General features: G+C 52.0%; 2 protein-coding genes and 1 pseudogene across 3 annotated transcripts in view; all 3 read right to left on the reverse strand.

Moving 5' to 3' along the window:
- LOC308611075 (BCL-6 corepressor-like) overlaps positions 1-588 on the reverse strand; it is a 53,930-nt gene extending 53,342 nt beyond the window's left edge. Inside the window, exon 1 of the mRNA XM_081260006.1 lies at positions 461-588. The gene's annotated coding sequence lies outside the window, so the exon portion shown is untranslated. The remainder of the gene's footprint in view (positions 1-460) is intronic.
- LOC308611089 (centrosomal protein of 78 kDa-like) overlaps positions 1-12,648 on the reverse strand; it is a 727,725-nt pseudogene that overhangs the window by 182,323 nt on the left and 532,754 nt on the right. The gene's annotated exons all lie outside the window — the stretch shown is intronic.
- Positions 484-7,005, reverse strand: LOC308611073 (BCL-6 corepressor-like). The gene is made up of 3 exons (XM_081260004.1): positions 6,813-7,005; positions 1,136-1,381; positions 484-687 (listed from the first exon to the last, which is right to left on the reverse strand). Exons 1-3 carry the CDS (start codon positions 6,988-6,990, stop codon positions 596-598), a joined length of 516 nt encoding a protein of 171 aa, XP_081116130.1. The 5' UTR covers positions 6,991-7,005; the 3' UTR covers positions 484-595.

Consider the following 12,648-nt stretch of genomic DNA (forward strand, 5'->3'; position numbering starts at 1 on the left):
AAGCACTAATATTTTAATCATCCCACATTCAACCGGCAAATAGGCTAACCCACGAAACGCCAAATGGCAAGTCGCTTCAAAGGGCCGCAAGACAGGGCAGAAGCCAGCCCTTCGTGCGCTCCCGGCCCCACCCGTGGGGGGCCTGGGTGCTCGGGACAGGGCGACTGGGGACAGCCTGAGGCTGGAATGAGGGCACTGACAAGCGCCCGGGGTCACCCAAGACTTCCCTTCCTGCCCAGCCGCGGGCTGGGTGATGAGGAGCAGCCCAGGAAGTCGAGCTCCCACCTCACTGTCCATTCCATAAGGAAGTGTGCAGGCTGAAAGGACCTCAGGAAGAAAACTCCCCGCTCGCCACACGCTACTCTTGTCAACTTGGATGGCGCTCAGGTCCCCTCCAGGGCCGTTTCCCACAGAGGGCGGGTGATCCACCCTCCAGGAGCGCCCCCCGCCCCGTGCGTACCTTGTTCATTGTCACTGCATTTAAGGGACTCCTCCAACCAGCTGCTGTTGCTTTTGGCCTCTGCCCTTTTCCTGCCAGGTTTCTCTTCGGAGATGCTATTGCCCTGGGGGGTGACCGCAGGCTGAACCGCCTGGGTCACTTCCTTCCTGCCCTGCCGGCCAGGTTTGCTCTCTGCTCCCGACGTTCTCTAAGGTGCAGCAAGCAGCGCTGCTTTCTGGGATGGAGCCCTGTTAATTCAATGCACACCTCAGGTTGGTCAGCTCACTATAATGTGGCTCTTCTAAGTGGTTAGAGGAACTGTTTGTCATTTCCCTCTCAGGCCAGTCAGCTAATGGAGAAATAACTACAAATTAATGAAGAAGCCCCCCAGGGCCGGGGGGGGGGAACAAACTGTCTTACACATCACTAACAGGGGTGGGGGAGGGGAGGGGTGTGGTCACTGTGTTGGCTGGAACTTGTCACCAAGTCTCGGGAGGGGGCCTATTTGCCTTTGGCCACCTTTGGGCTCCAGCCCCGCCACCTGGCTTTGGGGGGGTGGGGAGTGGGATGGGGGTGGGGGGTGGGGAGGTGTGAGTGGCTCCCCCCAGGGATCCAGGGTGGGACTGGAACTTTCCACTGCTCCGCTCCAGGACTTCCGTAGGGTGCCCTGCGGGCCCGAAGCCAAACCGAGCTCACCTTTGGAGACCCGTCTCCGCTTGGCTTTCAGCAGAGAGTCCTCCGGGAGCACAGTGGTCTCAGTGTGGTTCCTATTGCCAGACACCTTGCGCTTTCTGTTCAGCCGGAGGGTGGGGCTGCGTGACGCGTCCGGGGCCGCCTGGTCGGCGGGGGACTCTCTGGGGGGCTCCGTGTCCATGTCCTCAGGAAGATCACTGTCTTCTGGGGCTTCAAAGCGGTCAGGTTTGCTTCCATCATAACACTCCCCTAGGGGAGGGGAGACAACCCGGAAAGGAGGGAACAAAGGTCACCAGGAGCAGGCAGGACCCCCACGCCCAAGGCAATCTGCTACCAACAGACCACCCCCCTTTGGAGACCAGGGGCCTCACACGCCGGAAGCACAAAACCCTCAGAAAGACGTCCCAAAGGAAGGACAGCTGAACACAACCAGCAAAGAAAGCAGAAAATGAGGCGCGTAGCCCACTCACAATCCATCCTTCAAGGGTCAAGGTGAGGCATCTACACCATCCGTCTATAGGCATGTGAGATCACTCCCTAACTGCTTAACTCTCCAAGGTGGCTTACTTTTAAAGGGGGCTGAGTGACCTCACAGCAAGATCCAACCAATCAGGGCAGAGCTACAAGGGGGGGTGAGTGACCTCACAGTAAGATCCAACCAATCAGGGCAGAGCTACAAATGACTATGGAAACAGCTGCTAGTCAACAAAAAAGGCTGATGTCATCAAGAGACCAAATAGCCCCCAACTGCCATCTACACAGACATAGCACCAATGTTCACTTGGGTCAGCAGGGGCGAGGGTGAAGAAAAAGGGTAGGGAAAGAATGGTGGGAGGCTGGGAAGCTGGGGAGACCAAGGCAAGAGGAGCCTGGCAAAGGGAAAGGAAAGGCTTCCTGGTGCACACACAAGGGTCAAGGGCAATTTCAAAGAACTCAACCAGATTGCTACAAGTCCGTCTGTCCTCTTTCCACACCCGTGGGGGGAAAAGCATTTCACTGCCATCGAGGGGCTGCTCCTATTTCCTGTCTAGGAAGAAGGCCCACAGTGACACCAGTCACCCACCTGGCACGTCTCCACGCCTTCCTTCCCAGGCAACAAGCATCTAAGGACATTTCAAAGACAAGACTCCAACCCCCTTCATGGGGGGTGGGGGGTGGGGGGGTGGTGGGCAGGGCTGAACTGCTCACACCCCAGCTCCGCCTGTGTTGCTCCTGCCCCCCTGCTCAATCTAGCATCCACTTGGGGCTTTTCCTCCAATCACCCCAGCCTAACATCACTCCTCACTTTTGCTCTAGCCAAAGAAACAGTTCAACTGCTTTGCTAGTCACATTGTTTCTAACACACAAATAATTCCATAATGATCACTGTGCTGTTAAAGAGTTCCCCGAAGATGACCCTGTGTCCATCACCGGCCGGGGGTGGGGGTGGGTGTATGAGTTTGGTATTTTGTTAACACCTGAGCTAAGCTCCCACAGCCCGTTTTTCTAGATGAAATCATGGACACACCCCTCACATGCTGCTCGCATTCCTCCTCCTCTCCCTAGACCACTTCAAGTATCACTCCCACTTCTGCCCAGCCGGCTGGTCCCCTGATCAGCCTCTCTTGGGGGGCATTCCCAGCATTTAATGGCAGCCAGTTGTGGGGATGAACCTCACCCTGGCCTGGGCTAGCCTGACCTGTGTTCTCAATGGTGGAACACACTTAGCTTTTCTCCAAGGGTATCCCAAGGTGGGAGAGATCCCCATCTACTCTTGCCGGAATGGTGGAATCACCCCAACCGCGAGGGTCTCCTGTCATGGCAGCAGGAGAAACCCCAAACTCCTGGCCTGTGCTTACAGGTGATGCAGCCCAGGCTACCGCAGGCCCGGTGAAGACGGCGTGCTGCAACTCTCACTCGGGCTGCTCTGTGACCCTCTTAAACACTCGGGCAGGAATGGCGCCGCTTTACAACTCGGCCCCCTTCACTTGTAAAGTGGGAATGTTACTGCTAGCCTCCCTCCAGGGTGGGCTTCATAATCACGGGCCGGGCTCAGCACAGAGAAAGGCTGGAAAAATCCCTTTAACCAAAAGATGCCAAGACTTTCAGACCAGCCTGAATCTCAGGCCTGAAATGTAGGAAATTTTAAGAGGTGAGCCCTGCTGGTTACACCACTGGACTTCTCTGGTCCAATCAGCCTTCCCTAAAAGCTCCGTGGGAGGGGATCCATGGAGGAATGGAAGGGCTACCTTAAGAACCCCCATGTCCAATTTGAAAGTTTCTTTTTCCAAACTAGGTCCATCCACCCTTCCCCCAACCCCGGAGCCTTTTAGGGCAAAGATCTCAATTCCCCTCAGCTAAGGCCCCCCAAGACCTTACGCTAGTGTGACCTTACCCAGGCCAGTAATAACCCTGAAGGACACCCACCCCGACTGCCCAAGATGCCCATGGCCACCAGCTATGGGGTAGAGGCTCCGTGTCACTTGGAGCTTCTCAAAGACTGTTCTAACCACGACCCACAGGAGGATGACCCTTGAGGGCAAAGGAGATGGGGAGATAAATAGATACACGGGGATCCTAACCATCAGGCTTTGCCATCATTGCTACTTTTGGCCCTTCTAAAAGTGGGAAGCCATGTGCCCTTGGTCACCCAGTCTTAGCAAGATGTGCACGTGGTCCCTGCAGCATGGTCCTATGACTCACAGCACATATATCCCAAATTCATTATGGTTGTACCATAGCATCACCTCACAGAAGCATCACCACAGCAACATTTACAAGTCACTGTGGCAGCAAAGCACCCTCACCACTGTTGAGCCATGCCCAGTGAGGCCTAAACAAGGTGAGAGGGTTCTGAGTCGCTGGAAGGCTCCCCAGGATTAAAATCCCCTTCTCTGTAGCTTAACTATAATAGCACCTCCAGTCAGGGCTAACCTTGTTAAAAGTTACACCCACTACACAAGGAGTGCAGGGGATCTCTGTTCCAAAGTAGTTTACAAACATGCAGGTGCTCAGCTGGAAGAGAAGTTCCCTGAGCAAAGAAGTTTCATGAAGCCCCTTGACTGAGTCTTCCTCCAGCTCCTGGCAGGCACTGCCACTGAGCAGGTCCTAGGCCTGTCCCAGCCAAGTGCTTGGCAAGGGAGATGGTTACTCCAAGTTTGAGAAGGAAGGGACCAATGCCTCCTTGCCCCGCCCCATCTTCAAATGCCACTGAGGGTTCCTAGTGATGAACTTCCAAGTCTGAGGAACCTCCCAACTCATTTGGTGAACTTCCAAAATAAAAATTTCACTCAGCCACCCATGTGATCATAAAGAATAAATGAGTATCTCAGCCACTGTGTTTTCAAGTTAATTTCTTTTTTAAACAAGCCCCTAGCAACAAGATGCACCCGCACCAGGACAACCAGGGCCGCGCAAACAGCACCCACCACCTTAGAAGCTCCTGGTCCCTCCATGGGTAGGGGCTGCCTCAGCAGGGGGAAGGCATCTTGAAGGCATCCTGGACCCTCTCTGGGACCGCTGCCCGCCCCAAATCCCCGCCCCAGCTCCCATGTGCTCACAGCTCGGCTCTCAGCCACACCGACACCCATGAGAAGGACCTGAGCCCATATTAGCTCAAGGCATGATGGCCCAAGAACAAGAAGGCCCGTTCATATCCAGCTGAATGGAATGAACGCCTGCTGTGCCTTGGACGTGGAGGCCGCAGTAAGAACAGTGGCCCCTTCAGGTGACCTTTCCTGACCAGCTATTTACAAACCCCACGTCTCTACAAGACAGAGGGTGGATGGGGAACCCACCTCCGTTGCCCCAATCTTTCAAACGGAGCCCCTCACCTTCCCCAACCTTTCTCCTGCCCTCCCATGGTGGCGATTCATGGTTCACTGGGCCATGTCCCGGGTGCTCCAGGAAGAGACCCGTCGGTCGGTCTGAGATTGGAGGCAGGCAGTGGGGGGAGGGGGCTTTCGGAATCATCTGGGGCTCAGGCCCTGCTCCCCATCAGCCACACCGAGTTCTCGTCTCCACGCTCAGCAGGAAAGACTGGGAAGGACGCACACAAACGTCTCTGGGAAGAAGGGCGGGTGAGGCCACTGAGACGTGAAGGGCAGCGGCCACCCTGGGTTTGGCCAGGTTGCTGGAGAAAAGGGCGAGAAGACTCGAGGCCGGTTACCTGCCCGCTCCCTTCCTCCAGCCTCCCTCACCGTCCACCCAGAAGAGGCAGATCCCCTCCTCAGAAAAGTGCATCCCCGTGAACTTGGCCGTGCCCACTTTTACCACATCTCTCTGAGAAACTTCCCAAGAGCTGAGTTAGGAGGCCACTCAGGAGGGTAAGGGCTGCGTGTCAGCTGTGAGCACAGGCAAGGAGGGAGGCCTTCTTGCTGCTTCACTCCAGGGTGGCCTGGACCCTCCGTTTTTCATTCCAATCCTGAGGGGGAGGAGCTCGGAATCGTCTACTCCAGGCACATCAAGAGCCCCATCTCTCGGGTAAGGCCGCCACTGACTAGCCCCAGAAATCCCCTTCTACGGGAGCCACGTGGGACACACCGGTCCCTCTGTGGCTTACCCAGAACCCTGGCCACAGGCCTTTGTGTGACCCCAAAGATGAGCTGGGGGAGGGCAGTGCTCCAAGCAGCAGAGAGAAGCACACGCTGCTGCTGACCACAATTCTCCCGAACTGCATCAGGCACCCACGACCTAAGCGTGCGGGCGAACGCCGACCCTACGACTGGGTCCAAGGGCCTGGGCCTCCCAAACGTGCCCACCACCCGCGACTGTCCCATCTCAGGAGGATTGCACGCCCACCCTGTCCTCGACGTTCACCTAGGTGCCCTCACTCACCATCACCGGTGAGGTTTCTGGGGTCCGGAGCAGGCTGCAGGCCACAAGCACGCACACTGAAGAAAGCGGGAGAAAGACCTCCACTTGCTGCCAACGCATCTCATTAGCCCAGGAAGTCTCGAGGGCCAAGCCCGAAGTCAACCCCAGTGGGGGAGCAGCTGAGGGGACCGCAGAGTGTGACTCGAGGCCAACACGAGCTTTCTCTCCAGTTCGGCCTCCAGAACAGAACACAGCCGTCTGGTGGGAAGAACGGCCTCGTTGATCCCACGCCCTTGGAGCGTGGTGTCAGCTCCTCATGACTGCAAACGAGCCTCCACAGAACACAATGATGCTCATCTCTCTGGGGCCTTCATCAGCCCTCATCGCACTTGAACGAAACCTCTGCCTCTGGAGGGAGAATCCGAGTACTGTCCACCCCCTCCCACAGGAGACTGTCACTCTGGAGGGTCTGGCTCTGGCTGCAAGTGTCATTCCACTGCTACCAAAAACCCGTGTCCGTACCTGCTACACAACAGAACACATACCTGCTACGCCGGAGCTCCTGCACTGCCATTCCTCTGCTCTACTGTATCAGACTATGACTAACTACAGGACTAGCATTGCTCCGGAAAAAGGAGACGCGTGCCAGGGAACAGCATTTCATAGGTGCTTCACTCCTGGATGCCGCAACGCTCCAAAGGACAACCAGCCTTGCAATCCACAGCTGGGAAGGGTGGCCAGAGCAGCCCGTTCTCCGAACAGCCAGCACCCAGACGCTGGGCCGTCGGAAGCGTACTGCTTCCTCTCACCTCCCTCGGCACTGGGAGCGGAAGCGCCCCGTTCCCACCGACGTGGTACCACACGCGAGCCGCCTGGGTTCACTTACATCTCTCACTGTCGTTCTGGTCGGCAATGGCCTCCTCCGGGGCGACCGACTTTGGCTTTTTGTCCTGACTTCCTTTCAGCCTTTCCCAGTCAGCGGGGCTGAATTTGCGCACCTCGGAGTCTTTGGTCGTGGGGTGGCCACCTTCTCGCTCTTTCATCTCCAACTCTGAGAAGCGCATCACTGCACGTTACAAAGAGAACGGAGATGGAAAAAAGACACACCTTACCACCAAAGCTATTTCACTGCCCTTACCTTAAAGGAAGGTATCTTCAAAGAAAAGTTTGCCCAAAACCAACCACAATTTATGATACAACTGAGATATTTTAAAATTGAACGATAAAAACGTAAGAGTGTCTATGTGTAACTAGTCACACACTCTTTATTCGTAAAGCCATACGTATGTAGAGATATATGTGGTGTGTATATATAGCCATACATACACTGTGGCATACAGACAGACATTCTCTTTCGAAGGTAAATAAAACAAAACAAAAACACAACACAAAGAAAGCGAAACAAAAACATAACAGAAAAGAAAACAAATGCACAGTGAATAAAGACGACCATGGCCCACAAACTTCCCTTTGTATATTTGGAAATGAAATTTAACTCAAAAGGTTTATGGAAGATTCTAGTAATAAAAATTTGAAGAACTGACCTCACAGTAAGCAGCGGGTAGACATAAAATACTGTCTTCTTGTAATCCTTCCATCTATGTAATTAAAATGGGCACTCAATGGATCATTTAGATAACTTCAGCCATTTTTATAAGCATAAACCAATTTTTTTCTTAACATTGCAAAACAATTTGGCTTTATTTGTCTTTTAATTAAAAGTAAAATATCTTAAGGAAATTCCTATACAACATCTATCATTCACTAGCAAGCTAAATACATACTCTATCCCATTAAGCAAGGTTTGTGTTTTTGTTTTGTTTGTTTGTTTGTTTTTTGGGTGGAAAAAAAAATTGCACGAATCTCACAGACATGCGGCCGCTACACACCTCCACCAAGTATCACGTAAGGCATTCTAAGCAGCGCTTTTAGGTATATTTGTTAACGTACAGTAACGGCAGAGAAATCAAAGCGATTGATAGGTAAATGTCATGCAGTCTTTCAGACATCCTTCGCAATAATTAAAACTTCCGTTATCAGCATTCGAGTGGAGTTCGCTTAAAATCTACAGAATAACTTCAAGTATCCACTTACGTCCCCTTACTGGACACATTTCAAACATTTCAATTATCCTAAGCTTCATTAACCAAATCAGCCCGGTGTCTTGCCCTATCATACCCCCGGCCCCCTCCTCTTCACACATTAAAAAAACCTGACAACTGGTCAAGCTCCTGAAATTCGGGTGGGGGGGGGCTCACCTGCAATGCCCGCTGCTCCCAGCCGAGCTGACTGGAGTCTGCGTACAGTCCGGTAGTGACACACTTGAACCGGTCACCCACGTAACCAGCGGAGTTTGCGATTCTCTTTGCCAGCTTAGATGGCTTCGGGTTCAGAACTTTGCCATCGGTTGATCCTGCCTCGTCAGCTCCGTCTTTGGTGTCGGTGGGGGTGACGTCCACACTCGGTGGGGCACTGCCCACGCAAAATGGTTTGGGATCCTCTTGGGTTTTCCCGAAAGTGACCGCAGAGCCGTCGCTCCCCAGGGTCGGCTCCAGGAATGGAGTCGAGACCGGCGTCGCTAGGTTCTCCTTGTTGGTTACCACTGGAACATTCTCCTTGCTGAAGCCGGAAACTGGCTGGCCCGGAGCTTGTTTGAAAGTATAGGCTTCGTGGAAGTCACTGATGCGTCCCAACTCCTCTCTCAGGGCAGTGAAATCCCGGTGTGGCTGTAGGGCCACATTTTACTTTTTTATTTTTAATATACGTTCACATGTTTCCAGAAAGGATCCAAGGTGGCCCATAACGTAAGGACACACAATATTAGCTTTAAAAAAACATGAAAAAAAAAAAAGGGAAATCATGATCCTGGAAATGGGTTGCATCCTTTTAAGGGGTGAGAATAACAGAATGAGTGAGCCAAAGATTTGGGAAAGGATCTCACATTTCCAAACGTCCAAATCTTAAAATTGCACCAAGTGGGAATGTAGCTGTGGCAGTATTAACCTAAGAGAGCTCTATGATCGTTGTCTTTACTCATCACTTGGTTGCAAGGTTATAAATGACAGGGTAAGTGAAGGAGGGCAAGTAGACAGATAAGAGTCATTTCCTGATTCTCAAAAGAAGGGGCATCACCTAGGGAAGGGCACTCCAAAATCCTACAGGAATCATCTGGATATACTAAATTTCCTAGATGGCAAAAGTATCTCATTTGACCCTAGCAGCCAGATGGAACTTAGAAAAGCAGTGAAAAGCTACTCAACTGAATGCAAGTCATATGACTAGGAGCACGTCAGTGAAAAGTTCAAGGGAAGATGCTGTGGAAGAGCAGTTCACCTTGTGGTTGAGCGTCCTCAGAACGTGCAATGGGAGGTGCAGTACCTGCTCTGTCTCACAGGGACCCTCCAATCTCTAAACTCATCTTTCCTGGGAAGCTGAATTCAAAGAGTCAATTTTAAAAAAAGATAGGGGGCTTCCCTGGTGGCGCAGTGGTTGAGAGTCCGCCTGCCGATGCAGGGGACACGGGTTCGTGCCCCTATCCCGGAAGATCCCACATGCCGCGGAGCGGCTGGGCCCGTGAGCCATGGCCGCGGAGCCTGTGTGTCCGGAGCCTGTGCTCCGCAACGGGAGAGGCCACAGCAGTGAGAGGCCCGCGTACAGCAAAAAAAAAAAAATAAATAAAAATAAAAATAAAAATAAAAAAAGATAGGGCTTCCCTGGTGGCGCAGTGGTTGAGAGTCCGCCTGCCGATGCAGGGGACACGGGTTCATGCCCCGGTCCAGGAAGATCCCACATGCCGCGGAGCGGCTGGGCCCGTGAGCCATGGCCACCGAGCCTGCGCGTCCGGAGCCTGTGCTCCGCAATGGGAGAGGCCACAACAGTGAGAGGCCCGCGTACCACAAAAAATAAATAAATAAATAAATAAATTTAACAAAGATAAAAGTCTCTAGTAGAGAAATTGTATCAGAGCCTAGTATTAAGAGCTGTAGAGCGACAAGTTTCCCATGATACGGCCTTAGCAGAGGCTGTTAAGGCAGTGACAGAAAATTTGTACCGAGGGAAATAGCAGAAGAGTTTGCCTACAACTCACGAAAAGGATCCCTGCACTTGGCCTGAAGGAAATCAGCAAAATTTGTAACAGCTTGTGTATTTGTATGCGGGATTGAGAATGAATTTAATTTTTTAATTTCTCTGAATTATCACGTAAGATTCAGAAGATGCTCTCTCTGCCTAGAAGCCACCCCACTGGGATAACTATGCCTACGGAGTGCCTTTGCCTATGACTCCTACTTGCTAACAGACTGGCAGCCTGGCCCCAGGGCCTGGTCGCTGCTCCCAGTGCAATGGTGGATATGGTGTCAACGGTTGCAAAATCAAAGCCCCTTACATCCTCTCCATGCCTCTGTCCCACCCCCCACCCCACTCACCACTGATGTTCAGGAAGGGGAAGGTGTCCTGGATGGGAACGTGGTGCTGTGACTGGTCCAACTCATCTTCCTCATCTTCTTCATCCACATCATTATCTTTCTCATCCCAAGGAGCAGATCCAGTGGATCCTACCCGAGAAACACACACACAAAGGTCAAAAGTGAGGCGCTCACGTTGCACTGTCATCCCTGCAGCTGACCCACTGTTCAAGCTAGGCACTGCCAGCACAGAGGTTCCTTGGGTTCAGTGTGCACCCTCAATGCCAAAGAGTGGGAACCAAGGGTGTTCACCCCACTCCCAGCTCCTCCTACGGAGCCCCAGTGCAAGCTCTCATCCCCTCCCCTATCCAGGAGCTGCAGACCCTACTCCCCTCTCCTAGAAATCTTTTAATTCCTACTCTAAACCCCTTTCTACACATTCGCATCCCTTCTAAGGACCCAAGGAGCACAGCTTCTCTCCTTTATAAGCTTACTGTGAAGACAGACCCTTCCCTCATGGCAGAGCCTCACTAGATTCACTGGAGGTCAAGTCTAAATTATCTGGCTCTTAGTCGGAACTGGCTCAACATTGAGTAAATATAGGGATCAGGTGGTATTCTCCTAGGAAAAATACCATACAAATTAAATGATCACTTACCCATCATTTATAAAGAGAACTTAATAGCCTTCATAATGTCATGGCAATTGATTCTTAGAACAGCCTTTGAAATACGCAGGAAAGATGAGAACCCAGATTTTATAGTGGAAGAAGCTGAGGCTCAAAACGTTGAATGACTTGATTCAATGTCCCACAAGTAGTGAAATGGAAAGACCGAGGTTTATAACTCAGACCTTCTAAGTTTTAAGCCCTCCGTCTTCTAAACTACCTGGCCTCTCTTCTCAGTGTTGAGTCCCAAGAGAAGTTATTTTTTATAGAACTCAATACCCCCTCTTCTTTCTAATGCTTTACTGTTCCACTGGGTGGGCAGGAAGACTGTGCTGAGTTTATATCTTTTGTTCTCTGGGTTCTTTCTAGGGACAGCATTTCTTGCTTTATTTACCAGTCTTCAACTTTGTAAGCGAGGCGACTTTCAAGTCGACTATCGCTTTAAGGGTCCAGCCGGGAACCTGGCACACTGTCCACCTTCTCCCCAGCAGCTGGGGCCTCACCTGGGTTAATGACAGAGCCCTGGGGCTGGGGGATGTCACACACATTGATATATCTTCACTGGGTTCATGGGCACCTCCTTGGTGCCGTCGTACATCAGGTTGAATTCCCTGCTCTTGTTGAGCGCACAGTGGAGCTGGGCCTTCCATTTAGCTGGGTCGGGGTCGTCCACCCCTTCCTGGTACTTCCCCTGTCTCCACAGCCCAGGCCTGAGGGATAGGAAACTGCAGTGAGTGCCTGCTTGTTGCCCAGAAACACTGGAAAGTGTGCCCGCCCTCCCTCGTACAGACACAGATACACACAGCCCTGCCTGACCGCCCCATCACCCCAACTCCAATTTACAGAGACTGCAGCAGAAAACACCACGCTGGGGACCAGGCAAGGCAGGGCCTGAGACAAATTCAGCCAAATGCAAATACAGTATTTTAAAAAGAGGAGCCTCATCTCAAGTGCTTGTGCCAGCATCATCTGTCAAGACTACAATGGCCTTAATGAAGGGTTGAAAATAAAGAAAAATCTGGAACACGTATACACCAAAATACTAATGGCAACTTTTGGATAGCAAGATTTCAGGTAATTTTGTTTTGTTTGGCTTGCCTTATTTGTTTTTCACATGAATTGCTTATATAATAAGAAGAGAAAGGGAGGTGGCGTATGATATGAAGAATTTAGGCTTGCTGTTCCCTCTCCCTTCAGTCTTTAACCTGATGCACAAATAACTGTTGAAACCAAGTACCTTTAGGAGTAGCAGCCCATAGGAGGGCAGGAAGCACGCTCTGGGGGTTCAGCTGGCCTCAGTGCGAGGCTGAGGGCCTCAAGTCCTAATAAACTCACACCACCTGCCTTTCCCTGCTTCCTCAAACTCCCACATTGGGAACATTTTGCTGGGAACACCAGTGGCTGGTGGCCTGGGCCAAAACTAGTGGGACCCCGCCTCTCTGGTTTTCAATTTCCAGGTCTAACAGGCATCTATGTGTCTGTTCACGGGATATCAGCCCTCCCCCACTGTTAACGTATCTCAGATGTCTACACTTTCTTCAGGGCTGTGACGTATGTGCTGGTGCAGAAAAGGGGGATGTCTTTTGCAGAGGACTCAAGATCAAGAGAACGAGATGGACCGGCCAGACTGCTCCCACTTGATGTTAGGAAGA

This window comes from Mesoplodon bidens, assembly GCF_964165515.1.
Source record: "Mesoplodon bidens genome assembly, contig: HAP1_SCAFFOLD_157, whole genome shotgun sequence".
NCBI classification, from domain to species: Eukaryota; Metazoa; Chordata; class Mammalia; order Artiodactyla; family Ziphiidae; genus Mesoplodon; species Mesoplodon bidens.

What these genes read in the sequence shown, in the direction of transcription:
- LOC308611073 (XM_081260004.1), bottom strand. Translation starts at nt 6,990, where the DNA reads ATGCGCTTCTCAGAGTTGGAGATGAAAGAGCGAGAAGGTGGCCACCCC. An exon ending in CCAGAACGACAGTGAGAGAT is followed by an intron (nt 1,382 to 6,812) that starts GTAAGTGAACCC and finishes CCCCTCCCCTAG; the next exon opens with GGGAGTGTTATGATGGAAGC. An exon ending in GCGGAGACGGGTCTCCAAAG is followed by an intron (nt 688 to 1,135) that starts GTGAGCTCGGTT and finishes TTGAATTAACAG; the next exon opens with GGCTCCATCCCAGAAAGCAG.